This window comes from Plutella xylostella, chromosome 23 (genome assembly GCF_932276165.1).
Source record: "Plutella xylostella chromosome 23, ilPluXylo3.1, whole genome shotgun sequence".
Lineage (NCBI taxonomy): Eukaryota > Metazoa > Arthropoda > Insecta > Lepidoptera > Plutellidae > Plutella > Plutella xylostella.
In genome coordinates, this window is record NC_064003.1 from 3,653,343 (window position 1) to 3,672,272 (window position 18,930).

At 40.6% G+C, this 18,930-nt stretch overlaps 2 protein-coding genes across 4 annotated transcripts in view; both read right to left on the minus strand.

The window, feature by feature from the left end:
* Positions 1-15,400, minus strand: part of LOC105383554 (max dimerization protein 1) — a 187,619-nt gene extending 172,219 nt beyond the window's left edge. Inside the window, exons 1-3 of one of the 3 annotated variants that reach the window (XM_048629421.1) lie at positions 15,150-15,400; positions 14,943-15,024; positions 14,811-14,840 (exon numbers count right to left, since the gene is read on the minus strand). In XM_048629421.1, the coding sequence (XP_048485378.1) occupies positions 14,811-14,840; positions 14,943-15,024; positions 15,150-15,204 (167 nt within the window). In that variant the 5' untranslated portion in view covers positions 15,205-15,400. Of the gene's footprint in view, positions 1-14,810; positions 14,841-14,942; positions 15,040-15,149 lie in introns of all 3 variants that reach the window. The other 2 variants (XM_048629420.1, XM_048629418.1) reach the window with 2 other exon arrangements.
* A 950-nt stretch (positions 15,401-16,350) lies between these two features.
* Positions 16,351-18,903, minus strand: LOC105383539 (DALR anticodon-binding domain-containing protein 3). Its single transcript, XM_011553607.3, has 5 exons — positions 18,177-18,903; positions 17,811-17,998; positions 17,444-17,577; positions 17,060-17,230; positions 16,351-16,481 (listed from the first exon to the last, which is right to left on the minus strand). The coding sequence occupies exons 1-5, from the start codon at positions 18,815-18,817 to the stop codon at positions 16,362-16,364; spliced, it is 1,254 nt and encodes a 417-aa protein (XP_011551909.3). The 5' UTR covers positions 18,818-18,903; the 3' UTR covers positions 16,351-16,361.
* Positions 18,904-18,930: the final 27 nt, after the last annotated feature.

Here is an 18,930-nt window from a genome sequence, read left to right on the forward strand (position 1 = left end):
TAATATCAAAGTAACCTACGTAACTCTTTAATTGAATAATCTTGTTTTCAGAAATTTTGCAATCACTCAAGTACAGAAATATATCAATGAAAATAAGGACAGAACTAAGAAGAGTGCAGCCCATTATTGTGGCTACGGCATAGCTGCATAATATATTATGTAAACAAAATAGAGACCCTGTGCTGTACCACCAGCTAGGTTTTTTATGATGATTCATCATCTGATGAAGAGGAACCTGTCTATGCAGTTAACAGGAATGATGAGCATAATCGAAGGATGTCAATAAATAATTATTTTAACAGATTACATCGTTTGTTTTAATTTCAACTTGTTAAGAATTAATTAATAAGATAATTAATAATAAAGGCTTCTATTCTATTCTATTTTCTGGGGGTGTAAGTACCTGCACCTGGCTCTCTCGAATGGAACCTTTGTGCATATCCCCAAGGTCTTAACTGCCTTCCAAAGCTTGGACCATTTCTCCACCACGCTGGTACACTGCAGATATGCAGTTTTCCTCACGATGTTTTCCTCACCGTAAGAGCGATTACATTGTAGGTACTAGGTGTTAAAAGAACTCATTGGTACATGTCAGCGCCGGGATCGAACCCGCATCTCTGGCGTGAGAAGCGGGCGCTAACCCAACTGAGCTACCACCGCTCTTAATAAAGGCTTATTAGAGTCTACTTTGTCGCGGGTTTTATTGATGATCTTTTGGTATATGAATCTTTTGGTCAATATTTGGAGGAGGAACATACTTAGGTCCTATGACATGTTGACTTTGAGTGCTTTGACAGAGAATGACGGCTACAATGTACTCTGTGACGGCTTCAGTCCGACAGCTAGATTTGGTATTGCCTTACATAAAAACGTTTCCCATAATAACTTTGGGGAAAATTATGTCTCAAACGATTAGCAACCCTAATAACATTAACAATGACCGACGATTTGATGGTGCAACACGTTGCAGTAAAATGTTAACTGTAACGACTCTGTCATTGCTAAGTTTAACCTTAACTATTACGATAACCGGGATTTTGATGCAACCCATCCTTAGGGTATTGAGAAAACTTATCACCGTTTAAAGCTTAACATGATATTAAAGTTTAAAAACGTCAAGCAGTTAAGATATGAGCAACAAAATCCGGGACTTAAGACTTCCGCCTCCCAGATACAAACTTTATCTTTTGAGCTTCAAGTTTTAACTAGTAATTAGCTGTTTTAACAACAACAGTAAGGCACACTACAATTTAATGAACCTACAATTTTACTTACTTTATTCAAACAATAATGTTGGATGCAAATAGAATATAACCTTGCTTACCGTTATTCTTAGTATGCCATTGCATTTAATGGTCTAAAATTTGCAAATTTTCCTCATTTTTTCAATAAGGAAAATGTGTTAGGCACTTCGCTTAACCCTTCTTCAGTCATAAATCGATGAATTATTTTAAAAAGACTGGCGATAGCATCTGAGTTATTTTAAAGAAAATTCTTTCATCCAATTTCTAATTCTTTATTCAGTAAACGGAATAAAAAGATCCTTGTGAAAAGATTTATGCTATCTGATCAATTTCCGAGAGAGGAATTCTAATAACTGAATATTCTATATTTTTATAATCTAAGTTGCCTACCAGACATAACTCAATAGAAGTCTTAGATAGCTTGTTTGTACACAGCATTAATATACAAAAACCTTCACAACAAACTAACAAATTCAATATTTTAAAATAAAAAGCAGTCAGTTCTTCAACTGGCAACTTACTTATTAAATTCTTACATATAGTACATTATGTAGACGGTAGAAACACATTACCTGCCTAAGCTATTAGTTTCCAAAGCTAATTACTAACACAATTAAGATAGTAAGATAATCTGTTTACATTTCTGTAAGCTAGGCAGTTTGTAACGCTACTATAAATAACCTTTGGTATCTCGTTGGGAGATTATAGGCACTCTCAATACATAATGTTATTATATAGGGTCTTAAGAAGGTTATAATACACTTGGAAAATGGTTATTAATATAAACTAAGCGGCAGCGGTTAGCAGGTACTAAACTAGGCATAGGGCAGCAGTCAGACTAAGTAGTAAAATCATTAGTAAATTATAGATAATTATTTATTATAAATATTACATAAATTATGTCTCAAAGAGGAAGTCCCAAGCCTTTTCCTGAAACGTAAGTAAGGTAGTTTGATGAAAATATGGTCGTGGTGGTCGTTTCAACCTCTCTTTATTCTTGCGCTGTAAGAGTTAAATTGCACTGCAAGTGTTATGTTTATGACTATGAGTCATGGTGAGGACGTCTTTTTCTACACTGTACTATACCCATCGCAAACTAATAGACATGACGCAATCTAAGATAAGCTAGGGTAAGCATAATTTCGTACCATATTAAAATAACCACAATCAAGATTTAAGTAAAGTAAAGATTGGATATTTTTTAAATATATATATATATATTATTTATCATCATAAGTTACAGTCGACAAAAAACACATACTGGCAACGATGGCAATACCACACAAAGTTTGAATTTCGACATGACATTCCCAAGATAACGACATCCTATGCGGTTATAATTTATTGTTATGGCAGTTTTATGAGTTCATAAAATCACTCGTATTTCACGCATGCATCACCATAATTCCTCGATCGACTTTCAACACTGGAACTATAACTTATTTATAAAATTGATGGACCTCATCCTGAATTGTTTTAAATCCCGACATATTGAAAAAAATACAGTAGAGTAACCGTTAAAAACAGAATGTAAGCAGAACCACCTACACCTACCTAATTCGTACATTTTACCCTACAGTATCTTATTCTTTTTCCGTTCGGCATATAAAATGAGAGCAAAACTATACATGGTTAAACGTTGAACCTTTAGCTTTAACAATTTCCGTTTCTTTTCAGCCTTTACAAAGAGATAACATACAACATGAATAGGTCCAAACAAGCGCGCATTGAAACGAGTATAGGAAACGAATTGTACTACTTAATCATAAAATCACGGACTAAGACCAGCCATTAGTCTCTTTGTTTGTCATATAAAGGGGGGCGTCCACAGCCTCTCAGCCCAAATGTGGGATTAGCCCAGCGCGGTACCAGCGAGAAGCTATACGTTGGATCCAGATCTGACCCCTTAGCATGAATTTTCATCGTAAACGTGACGTGAAATTACTCGATGAATTTTGTAGGGAAATTTTAGTTCTGCTACCGACAGCAGCCAGGGGTGCTGTTCATATTTTCATACAAAATTACTCGATGAATTCTACTTCACGTTCACGATGAAAATTCATGCTAAGGGGTCTGGTCTATCATAGGGGCTGCATAGTTTAGAAGTCGGATAGTTGTTATTTTAACAGTGGGATTGTTATTTTTGCCTTGTTTATTCTTGATTTAAGCCCTCAATTTTTATTTTTATTCTAGGTAGCTTTAGGTTGTCTGTCTTGAGTTTGATGCATCATAATCGGCCCGATGCGGTCTATAACGTGTTAAGCGAGACGTAGCGATACCCAGCTTCAACGGCAGCTTGCAGTGGGGCTCAGTGTTTAGTGAAGTGCTCTAAACTCACGCCTCCGTGTAGTTAGGCGACGTGACATGGAGGAGGACGAGTGAATGGGCCGGATTGCCCGTATTGTGACATGTCGCCTCAAACATTCCCAGAACATACCATGGGAATATGTAAGTTTTGATAACCCTGCCTTAGCGTATTGTTAATGCTAGACATTGGCTGAAAACACGACCTGTGCCCCTAATTGGAATTTTCGCATTTTTAAACTCCCGAATTTTATTGTGCCTTTTAAAACTCATGCATAAACATTCTAAGATTCGGCTGCAAGATTTCTCTTTCATAATTGCGAATGCCAGCCGTACCTAACAAGCTAAAGAAAAAAAAACTAGTGTTTGAAGGCAACCTGGCGGCCGTTGACCTCGGAAAATTAAAAACATAATTCCGAAAACACCGGCCGCTGTAGGAGCTAGGAACCCCAAAATACCGCCATTTTGCGTTTTCCCTCACGTTATAACTGCGGATAAGATGACATTATAAAGAATAATGTGATACTTTGTCGTTTTAATTTTTCCATTGTCGTTGTTGCGTCCCTTTCGGGATGAGGTGAGGTGGCCCAAGCCTCCCGAGGGAGCGGCGGCGGCGGCGGCGGCGGCGGCCGGGTACCTCGCAAGCATGTACTTACATCAGGACATTTCGTCACAACACCGCGGCCGCCGGTTTTTTAATTTATATAAAACAGTTTACTCCGAGAATTCCTCAGCGCTGGTGCGGGAAGCTCCGGTTTCAGCGAAGAAAAATTATGAGACTAGCATTCTTCTTTCCTACAGCAAAAATCCAGTGTAATATTACATTTTGTTGAGTTTCCCCGAGGGAAAACCGCGTAGGTATTTCGAGATAGATTTCAGCGAGAACTGCGCGTTTTAACGCTTTTGCTGTATTGCTAGTTGCTAGACAAAAAAAATTAGTTGTAATTAGTAGTGAGCGGGCGCGGGGGGCGGCGGGGGACGGCGGGGGCATCGATGTATTGATTGATAGGACACGTGGCATGCGATGCCGGTGTCGGTAGGGTGACCACCATTTCACTATTTTTTACCGACATCGACAAAACGCTTAGCGCGTACACATTTTAATTAGCTATGTAAAATTTTAAAGCTTTGCGAAATCAATCTAGATGCAGCATGACCATGATTAGAAAACGTCAAGAATAAAAAAAAAATGCATTAACATTTCTTCTAGCGATACCACCTCGCCATCAATCTACGTTCGTAGTCTGATGGAAGCAGACTCGAAATGTGTTTGTACTAGAATCTAAAAGTGACCATGATTCAATCATCTGGCTAGCTCTAACCAACACTGGGTTGTCTATCCATCAAGCCATGTGTCGACGGAGATACTAAGCGAGAGTGGTTCTAATTGGGTCATCGAAATGACCTTAACTTTTTTGCTTGACTCAAAACAGGTACCTGCTGGTATGTATGAAAAAATGACATTGATATGCACACGGCAGTCGGTACTCGGTATTCAACTATGATCTTATATCGTAGCCAAGTGATCAAGTTCGATTTTTATAAAATACTAGCTGTTCCCGCGCGCTTCGTTTCGCCATAAAAAGTTTTCCCGTGGTAATTCCGGGATAAAAAGTAGCCTATGTTCTTTCCCAGGGTCTAGACCGTATGTATACCAAATTTCATTCAAATCCGTTCAGTAGTTTTGGCGTGAAAGAGTAACAGACAGACAGACAGACAGACAGACAGACACAGTTACTTTCGCATTTATAATATTAGTTAGGATTATTACATAGGTCTGTGTATATTTTATATAGGATTCAATTGAAAGAAAACTTTTGGTGAAATAAGATGAGAGATTTTATGCACTGAAAAAAAATTCGCCTTTGTTTAGTAAATTTATTATTAATTGATTGACAGTTCAACTTTTTATTTCTTTATTTATGCTATTAATAATTTTGAAATAAATACAGAAACAACTAATAATAATTACGGTCATTTAGATTGAATAGTTACCTAAATTACTTTGAAAGAATGTCTGCTGTACATTTTTAACGTTAAAAATAATACGAAATGACATGACAAGGTTTTCATAGTAATTTTAAATTAACAAGTGTACATAATGCAACGAACACAATATCCGTCATATCAAGGTTAATACTGAAAGGTACATACAAGTTAAATCAAGTATCTACCTACAAGTTTGGAGCGTACCAAAATGCACTCTGGCTTCTTAAAGTTAAGGATGTTATCTAGTCATCACAAAATATAACATAACTAACTGGATACTTGATATTTCCCGGCGACCTTTGGCATCATACTTTTTTGTTCAAAGCGAATCTAATACAATGTTTTCCATTAACCAAGGAACTTTAGATTAAAAAATAATGTTTGCCGCACCGCTGCTTTGTATAATAAATATTTAAATGACTATCATGACATTATATCCCACCGAAGAAGCCAGTCAGAATATTAACCAAGCGTTAATCTGTGTCAAAATAATATACTAAAAGCGTGTCCATAGTGTGGTGTGGTGACCCTACTGCGACCCACGGCCGCTCATCCCTACATAACCCGCTCGTCAGAACCCCAATTATACCCCGAACCCATAGCTTTAGTAGCACGGATCATATCGCTCTATCGGACTTCTTTTCAGCCAGTGACCGGCCAGTGAAAAAAAACTACCAAACAGCCAATATGCAAACTATTTTCGCGCGCTCAACTAGCAGCCATTTTGAGTCCGCCATATTGGAATCTTGTTATGATACGACAAAACAGATAGCGTCCTATCTTCAATCTTAACATGGATTTCGAGTCTATGAATACATAAAGAGTCCAATCTCCTATTGTGAGTCGATGTTAATCCATCGTTTCGCATGGCATTAACCCTGTCGGGGTACGCCTCGATTATGCTGAGTTTAACTATTGATACAAGGCGAGACGCTGTCGACTCCGGCGAGGCTTCGCAGCTTTTTGTAATCCTTTTAATTAATGAACGGCGACCGGAACAAAAGCGGCAAGACGGCGGGCTCTGCTCAGGAGACAATGGCCGCAATCACGGCCGGTTCCGGACCCACTCCCGGCATCCACTTATTACTTATTAACAACATTCCTTTCACTGTCATAATACCTACACATCACGTTGTGTCGGCGACTCCTCGGAATCAAGTCACGCTATCCGATAAAACTTAAGCTCACGACAAAAATGTAGCTTTATGAAAATCCAACTTCTGAGAAACCAGCAGGTTTTATAAAAGTTCATCTCCTTGCATCGTATCAAAGAAGCCCTAAGCCAAGTCGCCGACCCCATTAGTTTCAATGTTTTTTTTTCTGATTTACATGTTTCAATTGCGCTGCAGGCTAAGTGTGCATGGTCCCCAACTTTCTTTGTACTGGGAAACGAGAAGAAAATTAGTACGGAAATTATTTTTCATTCATGTTTGATGTCGTGTAGAAAGTTTAACATCACAAGAAATGTTGGATGATTCTTTTGCGACCGCAATAAGACACTCCGTTTTTTTATTTCTCGTCTTCAATCCAGAATTATCTCTGAAACGCCCATAAATGTACGTACACATGATAGATCACTCGGCCTTGAACTTGCTCCGATCCAAATCTAAAATTGGATCGGATTCAAAGAAAGGGCACAGTCAATTGTCCATTAAATAACAAGACGTACTATGTATATCAAAGCCAGAGGCCAGAACCATACCGCACCTAATAAATAACTTGGGATGGCCATAATTAATCCTAATGATGAGTTGTAACTAGTGATTATAGAAATCTGTTACCATCATATATCATAGTTAATAGGTTCTAGAGGCCAGGACAATGCTTCATCAAGACGAAATAATACACTCGCGAGCAACCAAATCGACTCAAGCCTTGACGGCGCAAACATACATTAATACAAGTAAAATTATGAATAGAAATAATAAAAATGATATGTCATTTAAAAGCTTAAGATGTCAGCTTTAATTTGATATCATTATTATTGAAATCCATTCATCATTTTTGAAATAAATGATGTCTGAACGCAATTGTAGGAAAAACGGGAATTTAGGAAAAAAGGGTATGGGTATCGTATTATACAAATTAAACAAAAAATGTTAAGATAAAAATTTATTTATTTAAATCAATACTTTGTATTGCCCCCTCTTGCCCTAATTACAGCCTGCAGCCTGTTTCTCATAGACCTTATCAACTTTTTGACAGTTTCCTGAGGAATGCCGTCCCACTCCTCTAATAAAGCTGTCTTCAGCTCGTCCACGCTTGCAGGGACTGGATTCCTGGCCCGAACTCTTCTTTTGAGCTCGTCCCATAAGTGTTCGATGGGATTCAGGTCAGGACTGAGCGCAGGCCAGTCCATCGTGCGCAATTCCTTCTCTCTCAGAAACTGCCGACTGACTCGTGCCGTGTGGCAGCGGGCATTGTCGTGCATTAGCACGAAGTCTTCACCGACAAATTCTGCATAGGGCACAACATGACCGAGTAGAATGTCGGTGATGTACCGATCAGCTGTTAACCCGCCTCCTCGGCCGCCTCCAGGCACGAAAACAAGTGCGGTTTTTCCCTCTAGAGAAATACCAGCCCACATCATGCAGGAACCGCCGCCATATGCTACTGTTTCAGCGAAACAACATTGGGCAAATCGTTCCCCCGGACGCCGGTAGACCCGGCCTCTCCTGTCACTGCCATGCAGACACACTCTGCACTCATCAGTAAACAGGACCGACCGCCATTGCGCAATGCTCCAATCGAGATGCTCTCGAGCAAACTGAAGACGCGCTTGTCGGTGGCCTGCAGTCAATTTGGGGCCTGATGCAGGTCTTTTTGGTGTCAAGTTGGCTTCCTTCAAGCGTCTTCTCACTGTCCACTCGCTGACAGCCACTTGTCGTACACGTCTCAGTTCTTGCTGCACATCAACGCCCGTAAGGTGTCGATTGCGCAGCGAGGTTGAGACAATGAAGCGGTCGTCTCTCTCTGAAGTGCAGCGGTGGCGGCCCGTTCTTGGTCTTCGATTGAAGGCACCAGTCTCTTGGAACCGTCTGTATACTCGGGATACAGCAGACTGGCTCAAGTGGAGCTGGGCAGCGACTGCTCGCTGACTTAACCCTTGTTGCAGCAAGGCAACAACTTGAGCAGCTTCTTCTGGTGTGGTATCCATGGGTTTGCGAAAACAAGGAATACAATGCAACGAGATGTGTACCGGTCAACTTGCAACAAGCGACTGATAAGGTACACCGGATGTGGAAAGGTTTTATAGCGGGATCAGGTAGCGCAAGGCGTGGATTCCTAATGAGGTAATTAACACTGACGGGCAATTAAAATGCGTCATTAAATCTGCGCTTAGTTTTTTTTTATGGTATTGATCTTAATTGAAAGCCTAATTCTTCAGCTTTCGAATGACATATCACTTTTATATTTACCATTTATCGTTTTAGGAAAATCAATGTATATGTGCGCCGTGAAGGCTTGAGTCGATTTGGTTGCTCGCGAGTGTAGTTATAGGGAATTAATCTATCGCGGTCATTTGGAGCGCCCACGGACGCTTTCTTAGTGGTTGTGTTTGTGGGCTTATATACACAAATGATTCCAATAGGCGCGCACAGAAATATCACGGAAACTTTTGATGTCCGACCAAATACCGACTTCCATTTCCAATACCCGGAATATCAAGAGCAAAGCGTAAACGTGATCCGAATGTGTATATATTCTCCGATTGATTCAGGGTGTAACATAAATTTATAGGTGATAACATTTAATAATTCACCGTGGCCGATAGAGCACCATAAAAACTCAATTCACAGGTTACCACGACGCGAGATCGAATCGATAAGACACTGCGAATTACGTCATTATACTGCCGAATCGGAGAAGAGAATAAAAAGTTAGCAAGGCCACAAGTGCTCCGTTCACTTGCAATTTCGGCGGGTCGCCATGTAAGAAGAGGATGGCGAAACAAAAAAACAATTGAGCCTAGAGTCTTCTACGAGTCGGAGACTGGTCGGTGGGCGACCAATAGGAGCGCGGTGTTGTCGAGCTAGCCACGTCGCCGGAGTGTCAGTGACTCGGCAGACCAGCGCCACGTGGCTCCCACGGCGACCCGCCGTTTGAACCACGCTTCCAGCTAACAATAGCGTTGCATCTCCGACGTAAAATCAATTATTTACTGATACGTCACGCGATAAAACATGAATTTATGATGAATTCAACTTTTCTTTTAGGCACAGGTAGGGTTACAACAGTTTAAAAAGCTCGTTTTAGTGATTCACGTCCTAAATGGAAGCTGCAAATATAAGGCAACTAAACATATCCATAAGAAGGCGATAAAAACCGTGTATTCGACAGTTAAGTACGGGTGTTTGAAGGTACCAATCACGGCGATAATGCAGGTTCTGCATTTAAAGTCAAGGTGAACGAGTTTCAGATTGTTGTTGTGACAGAACCAGATTCAATTGATATAAACGCTCTTGTATTACATGCCGTAATAGGACAAGATAGAGATGATATTTCAGTACAACTTGTAACTACACTTTTTGTCGCAGTGCTGATGATTTCTGATATAGCGTCAGTGTTCGATAGTAGTTTTTGTGTTCATTTTGTTCTTGCTCTAAAACTAGAGTGAAGCGGGAACTACCAAGTTCGCTGGTCACTTTCCGTAGCCCCAACCCTAATCTTATCTAATCGTCCGTAAAAATTCGTTCTGCTACGCCACAAACGAATAGTGTAATGTGCCCCTCGCAGACACAAAAACGATTTCTAACATATCTAGTTTACACACAAAATAAGAATAGAAAATAATTGTACCAATATGGTGTCGGAAAATTTAAAAAATGAGTGAAACCTTTTAATTAGTAGTAATTGTTTCGATTGAAGGCGTCCGAAATAATTACATAGTAAGGACAAAACGAAAAATTCAATCGATCGATTTATAAAAAAACTAACACAAACGGAGCCAGGGAGACCTGTGTTCAAGCAATCACCTTTCTGCGGACTAATACAGTGCCACAAACATATCTGTTCCGGTGACAGCTCACATAAATGACTAATATTTCTTAATTCTATAAGATTTTAAGTTTGCTCGTATTGTTAATTCGCTCTTGCGATGTTAATAAACCCATCTAATCATTTACAATATACAATTCATTAGTAAGTAATGAGATATGGATCAATTTAGTTCGCTCTCACCGGAACAGATAAGTTTGTCACACTATACTCGTATTAGCTGACGATTGTCGTTTCGGGTGAATCTTCAGAACAATAACTCTCGACTCAAACGTTTGCGCGTGTGTTACAAGCGCAAACGAGAATGGTCATACCCTGGGTCATTATAAATGCTGTTTTGGTACAGCTAATAAGTTTGAACTCAAAGTTGACCTCTTCTACTAACGCGACGTATCGTATTATGCATTAGACGGGCGAGTGCTCACGATTGGAATTATCATCGATGCCAGCACAATGCACGCTGGTGCTGTGCTGACTCACACACAAGAGACAAACACATGGACTCTGAAGAAAGCCCAGGCACAGACAATAATACAAAAGATGATGAGTAACAAAGTCAAGAATATATTTTTCAAAGAATTTCGGAAATTTTATCCTTTTGCAATAAAATTAATACCGATTGACCTATTAAAGATCATCGAATAAGCACAGCTTCATAAGTATTGTGAAATAATGTGTATGTCCAGTAAAGTAGTGGACGATTGGTTGGCTGATGATGAAATAATATAAAAAACTTTGCAATTTCACGTAAGTTTTTCTTTGCAACAAACACGGTTTCGTTTCTTTTACTTTCTCTTTTTGCGAAGTACTTGATGTAGGTAAGTACCTACTTACTTTATGCCGTGCAGTGAATGTTTACTTTAGTAAAAAATTGTAACGTTAAGTTGTAAAAGACTATAATATTAAAACTAAATTAAAAGAGGTTAACAAGATAGAACAAAACTCGGCAATAACTCGGCATTTGCTGAACTCGTGTTAGCCGCAGTCAATTGATAGTCTTTTAAAGAAAACGTATTGTTTTGTCTACCTGACCAATGTGTCACGCAAGTCTAAGCGATGACTAACTATTATAGTTAAATAATTGCATTGTATGTCTTCATAACATTTCAATTGTAAACTAGACTGCTTGTTTAAAAGCAGTGCAATCTGTAAAAACCGTCAGGATTATGTTAAAACACTGAGCAGAGCTTAATGTAATTTTGTTAAAACCTCAGAGATTAACGAAATCCATTGTCCGAAGCGCGGTTCAAAAAATGTTACGGAAACGTGTATGCAAACATCGCGCTCTAGCCGCGGTCGTCGCCCGCGATATACACCAACAATCAAGTAAACGAGTTCTTTGTACCTTCACATTCGATTATTAGATACCCAACAAGGCACAGTGAAGATTCTACGGCGCGGAGTGCGTGGGAGGCGCAACTATTACTAAAAAAGAAGGGCGTGGGCTTAACGACTCTTGAAAGTCTCGATTATGCTCACAAAGTCTCAGCACTCGTGAAGGCAACGTGAGCAGAACCGGCTAGAGCAGAAAAACAACATCAAACAGATCACAGAACAGCGTCGGCTCACGGCACGACTCCGCATTAACATGACCGTGATCGGGAATCAATGCTACGAGAATAAACTGCAACAAATCGATATCGAAGCAAAATTGATGCTGCACCGACCTCGGCTTTCGAATGCCATTTCGAGTCGATTCAGAAATGCAAGTGTCAATGGAATTTCAATCCGTGTCGCGTCTGCCGGCGATCAGGCACCTCCGACGGCTTATTACATTCAAAAATATTCAGCATGCTGATTGGAAACGAAGATACTTAAATTAAACTTGTCCTGAGTAGAATAATCTCTTTACTCGTTGCTATTGCTACTATAATCTAGTAATTACTGGTGAATACTAATGGAATTAAAACACCATCGGTTGCTTGACAACAGATGTTTATACACCAAACACAGACGGCTATTTGAAGCACGCCTAACAAATCGTCTATCCAATTACCTAATGACGCCAACTTTATGTTAAAAACCTTACCGAAGCAGGATTCACAGCGCACTGGCAAAGCAATTGGGAGGATTTATCAAATGTAACGATTGCGAAGTAAAAGCAGCCATTAAACTCGATACCCTGGGATAAACAACATCCGACACAAACAAAGAAAAGTTGGTTATATTTAGTAACTAGGTACCTACTCGGGATGATACGGCAATTTACGACGTTCACTGAAGGAGGGATGGCGGCAGACAGGCTGTCATATCGCCTTCTATAAATCGTTATCGGGGAAATCGGAAAAGACAAGATAGACACGATATGACGTTCCATTTTATACCGACGACGTGTTATAAGGGGAGGCATAAAGCCCGTAAAATTTTGTATTTCGGAACACTTTAATTAAAAAACTCTCGCGGAGGATAAAGCGAAATCGAGAAATAAAATCAAAGGACGATTGATTTCCTAATCTAAAGAACTTGGCGTTTATGAATAGCGTTCCGTTGACCCGTAATCAGCTTGCCTTCGTAAGCGAAGTAGAAAAATATCAAGCAAAGTTTTCGGGGCCATTCATCAACGTTGTTATATTATGATAGAGCCCGCGCTTAATCATTCCGTAATACGTTTTTAAGCCTGTTTCGGCGTTTTGTACGGTGCGACCGCGCCCCATTCCATTCCGCCGAAACATTCGAGCACCCGAGGGGAACAATATCGTAAAGATGGATAAACGTTAGTCTTGGAGAGCGGAGGGTTATAAATTGTATATCGGGACATTGGAATAGCGATGCGTCACGTTGCAATGAAAGTCCGACGTCACGCTCAATAGATCAATCTCAAGGTTACGAGGTTTAAAAAACTGTCGAGTTGCATTGCCCGGAGCGGCTGCAAGGCCGGCCGCGGGGTTTATTGGAAAATTACCGCGACGACGGTGATGCCAGCCGAGTGTGAGCACCTCTCGCATTATGTAAATTGCCAATAAACAGCCCGCACAACCGCTCTAGGGATGGGAACCAAGTATTTGTCTTAAGTGACTGATGCCCCAATCAGAATGGCACACATCCAGTCGTGATCCAATTGGATCGGCATTGAAATCAGCCGGCGTCGTAAAATAAGATTGTATTGAAGTGATTCCGAACTATTCGGAATATGTTAAGCTTTCGACGACCCATAAAAAGGGAGTCTCTGACGCTCCATACACATCGATGTAATAGGATTGTGTTATCTGAGGAATTCCGGCCGTCTTTGTCCTTGGGGTTAGATAGAAAATCGAGGGCTATTGTTTGTTACGAGGTAGTGGCGATGGAGAAGTGGATATTTATGATTAGTTGTGGTGACGTGGCGGGTGACAGCGCTCGTGACGAGCTCCGTCAGGCATCGCGAGCCCCCCCCCCCCTCCCGCCGCCGCCGCCGCGCCCCGCGCGATGAATAATAGCCTTGTCTACAATGACTGCATGTACAAGCTATAATTGCACTCGCGTTCGCATTTACAATATTAGAAGTTTTTAGCGACGCCAATCAAAGGTAATGAGGGCGTACGAAATTGTGGGTCAGGCTGTTGCCGACTCCGCTTGTGGATGCAATTTGTCACGCGTCAGCTCTTGTTTAGGCAGCTACCGGCGGTACACGGGGCTAGCACTCGAGCGACGAAATAGCCACTCCATCAATCTTGCCTTTCTCCCCGAATGGAGAAGACACCGTAACACTCGTCTCAGTTTAACCATTTAAAGTAATAGCAGTCAGTCGGCGGAGCCGCAAGCCGCGCCGGCTAATGAGCCAGTACTTGCCTAGTTTAGAACGAGTTTTCTACATTTGAGTGGGTGCATCACACCGCACGCCGCAAAATTGCCTACCGACCACATTCTAAGCGAATCACGATAATCTACTGTACGCGCTCTGTGCAGTATGAAACGGAGAAAGTTGCATTCGTCGCAAAACACATATTCGCGCCAATCGAAAGGAATTCCTCATCTACGCACGGAGTTTCTAGCGTGAATGCGGAATTAATAACAATTTAACAATGAATCCTATTGAGTCCCGTACTTCCTAAGCCGGGACGAGGCGGCCTGATACGATAAACAAGAACTTACTTCGGGCTAGGTTTAGCTATTGCTAGCTGGGCACTGAGGCGGTCGCTGGAGCTCCAGGTGACGGCGACACGGCGTGCGGCGGCCCTGGCCGTGGCTGCCAAGTGGGTTACTCGAGCGCCGAGACTCCGCCAGACCAAGGTCACTCGCCCCACGTTACATCACACAACCACACAGCACCACTGAGACAACAAAACATCCACTGACCTGTTCTTTTCCAATTCGTTATGAGTCGTCCTGGAACAGAAAAGATACAATAAGTAACCGTCCGCGGCGTCACTGGTTCACGTGACGAGTGAAACTGCACGTATCACGTAGTTATATTAGTGCACTGCTCACCTGCTTCCCTGCGACTTCTTGGTCTTGGGCCGGCGCGGGCTGCGCTCGCTGGGCCGCGTGGACGCGTAGCCGTGCTCGGCCTCTGCAACAAACAACACTGCCAGCGCGTCAGAATCAGCTGATTATCGAACGCATAAATAGCGGGGGCCATGTTGACGTGTGCGACTGCACTCGATTGACAAGTCAAACAAAGAAAATTCAAGTTACCTCTATCTCGCCTTTCGATGAATTCAGCAGCCTGGATGAGATCAGCAATACTCATATTTATCGCTTCCTTGGTTTGACACAGGTATTCACAAACGGAACCCGACTTTTATTCGATTAACTATAAATAAAAAGCGTTTGTCGTGTCGATGACGACTGCGTGTACCGACGGCAAAAACACACTGGCGGAGGCGGCGCGCGCTCGGCGGGGCTCGGGCGGCGTCGGGGGCGCTCGGGCCTGCTCGGCCGGCCAATCGCGGGCCGCCGCCGCTACAATAAAATACCTGGGTCAATCACGTGAACTTCATGTTTCCAAACAAAACATTTTTTTCTGATAGTGATACGATACGGCAGCGGGACGGCACGGCTCGGGCCCGCCTGACTCACCGCGCAGGGGACTGAGGGCATCGCTATCGTTTTACTACAATAAATGCTTAACCGGGTTGGTTTTTTGTTTAGATTACAATGGCTTCGTTACCATAAAAGCTACCTACATATTATTATTGACCAAGTTAATTTTTTATCCCTTTTCCCTAAAAACGACATCTAATATTGTCGATGCATCGAAGGGACATTCATCAGCTGTTACATAAATGCTGCGGGTACCTGCCTGCTACCTGCGCTGCGCTCGTGATCAGAGTCAGAGTGCACGCGAATGATTAGTTGATCTATTTCACGCACAGATGTACATTGAACTCTATTGATTACTGATTAGATATACCAGAAATGACGCATGCCTCTTTACTTAAGTACTTACTTGTGTTGCACCAATTTTGATAGTACAATCTGCTTCATTAGTAGCTGAATACTTAGCTGTAAACAATAATGCCCTTTCAAACTCAGACGCATTGTATTGTTATTTTTATTTTGACCAGATACACAAGTTTCAGTATAGGTTAGGTACTAATTTAGCTGACCGTACATGGAAAGTACCATGTAGGTACTTACCTAACAAGTAACAACTGAAATTTGTTTTATTTTATTTATGAACTTTTTGAGAATAATAAATCCAAATTATTTATTTACACTACTTTCATATTAAAGTGTACTTGGATATATCTAACCTAACGTGGCTGCATATTAGTTCAGTAACATTTTAGTACAAAATAGATTAGTTTAGAACCTTAGGTAAGTACTCTAACAATCAGAATTTATTATGTATTCTTACCGGAGCAGTCGAAAAAATATTATTCAAACACATAAATACCTCCTTTTTCACATTTGCGTGACGCTTTTAATATTCAATATATTTAAACAGATTTTTAATGTTTGATTTAGTATTATCAGCATGTGGACTCGGGAAAATATCACAGGCAATAAATGTTTCCGCGGCTCCTGAAACAAAACAACACACACGTTCATAGTGCAACACACACACGCAAACCTATAATACCTAACGCAGCTAAACCAGCTTGTGAAACCCGGGTATAAACGTAACGTATCATGTAAACGCACATGATAAGAGTTCGCAGTTCGCACGGACCGAGTGACTTCGCATCGCACTTCTAATGTACCTATTTACAGGTGGTCCGGGATCAGGATGGTCAGTAAGATTTAACAGTCAGTTTAACTCAAGGGTATGCCGATCGAGCCGATATAAATGTATATTAGGTTAGTATATAGGTAGGTATTGTAGGTATACCTTTTAATCTTAATAATATGTATGATCTTTCGATTAATAAGGTTTTAAATTTTATTGTTTACTTATAAACTGTGCTGTGACTAATATAGTGTAGGTATAAGTCAGACATGGTTACGAACAAAATATGAATTATTCCGAAATAAATATACTTCTAGTATTTAATTAAATAAATTTTAATGCAATCTAGGGTAAAGAAACCGCAGGTAGCATAATCACCCTGAGGAGTCAGAGTTCTTTGCTCCAGACTGTATCTTAAAGCTTCTAAACTTACCGTCAAAACGCGTACTTTTCTATAGTACTGGCTGAAGACCCGTACCATAGAGGACAGGAAGCTACAGATGTGGTGCGGCCGGTACTCAACCGAGCGGCCATTGTTGTCCACACTCATGTTCAGGACTTCAGGGAGACCCATTATGTAGTTGTATATTAGGACCCATTCTTCCTGCAATTCGTGGTATGGTTAGTAAGGTGATTTATTTTGACTGAATTACTGATTTTGACTGCTACCATTATCTTCTTGGATAATAATAATTGGTTTAAACTTAAATTACCATTTTTCAATTTATATAATAAATTCTAAAGAAAAGTTAACAGGACAGAACTTTTATCAATTATTATTACTTTTAACACTGGATCACAGTAAACTATTGATTACCTCCTGATTGAGTAATGTGAAGTCAGCCTCCTCAAATGGAGGCAGAGCGGGGTAGACTCCTTCCTTCACCTTGTCATTGTAGGTTCGGATCATTGTCTCTAGTCGTGCACAGTTGTACAGCACAAATGCTGCACCTGAAATTATAACATTAATTGGTATTACTTGGAGCTACATTAAAACTATATAGCATCTCTGACTCTTTACTTTACTTTAGGCTAGAAGTCAATCCTCTAAATAAAGTATGTGACAAATTAAATATAAAGATGTTTTAGGGACATCAGGGGTTTTCAGTTTAGAAAGTATTTAATTTGCCCAACTAATTTTATTTCATGTTTGAAGGAATTTTTGAATTCCTTAATTTCCTTACCTTTACTAGATCCAGAAGCTGCATTATCAAAATTGATCTTGATAGCACTGGAGGGCTTTATTTGCAACAATTCAAAGACCACTGCTGATTGGCCGAGGTGTTCTATAAACTGTTTCAGCTTGGTGTCTGCAGTTGCCCGCACTCCATACTTGTGTTGTGCTATTAGTGTCATCTCATTGTGCCGGAGTCTGGAAAGCAATTTTTTTATCAGTAAAGTTGTACTGTGGGATGAAAGCCTATTTGATGTTAGCCTTCCAACTTTTGACTTGATGGTCAATGGAAAATATTAGTACATTATTGCCAGGAAGATATCTAATGGACAGATTGAGAATTTTATAAGATTTAAATACAAAATTTAGACTATACCTGTTATACTCCTCAGCCGTAATAGTACTCTCTTTGACTCCCGTCTTTGCATTAAGGACTGTTCCAGCCAAGACTAACCTAGTGCCCTCCGGTGCACTACTGGAAGACTTAGATGTCATCATTACACTACAAGTTAGATTGGAGACAGCATTTAGATTCTCTATTGCTGTTGATAGGCATTGAAGCCTTAATGAGGTTAAGTCATCTGTTTGGGTGCAAAGTGGGTCAGTTTGTACTGTGGATACTTTCTCCGAGAGTCTAGTTTTCAATATATCGTGGTTCCGAACACTCTCTGCTAAGCCTTGCTGGATAGTGCTTGGTCTATCGAAGAATAAATGTATACGATCTTTAACCTCTTTAATTTTAGTCACTTTCAAATGCCATTGTTTACTAGCGGCTATCAAATCATCAGTTGTTTTTCCTATATATTTTAGTAAAGTTACATTTTCTCCACAAATGCTTTTTCCGTCTTTTCTCACGTATTCGTGCCACGATTTCAATGTGTTGGGAAAACTGCAGTCGCCCTGAGTATGCAGGTGTTCCGTGTGTCGTTTTATCAATTGGTTCTTCTGGCTAGGTTCTTTTCCAGTTAGGAAGAAAAATATATCACTGGAGAAGTCCTCAAAACTATTTCTTATCATTTTTAAACAACAAATCAAATAATTAACCCACAAATACAATGCTTGCAGGTGAAAAATACACAACACACGTGAAAAAACAGCTGATTGTCAAGATGACAGGTAGTACAGATTAT

Excerpts from the sequence above, each read along its gene's own strand:
- LOC105383539 (XM_011553607.3), bottom strand. The coding sequence starts at position 18,817 with ATGATAAGAAATAGTTTTGAGGACTTCTCCAGTGATATATTTTTCTTC. Across the intron at positions 17,999-18,176 it reads ACGGCTGAGGAGTATAACAG|ACTCCGGCACAATGAGATGA; the intron begins GTATAGTCTAAA and ends ATTGCTTTCCAG. Across the intron at positions 16,482-17,059 it reads GAAAAGTACGCGTTTTGACG|GAGCCGCGGAAACATTTATT; the intron begins GTAAGTTTAGAA and ends GTTTTGTTTCAG.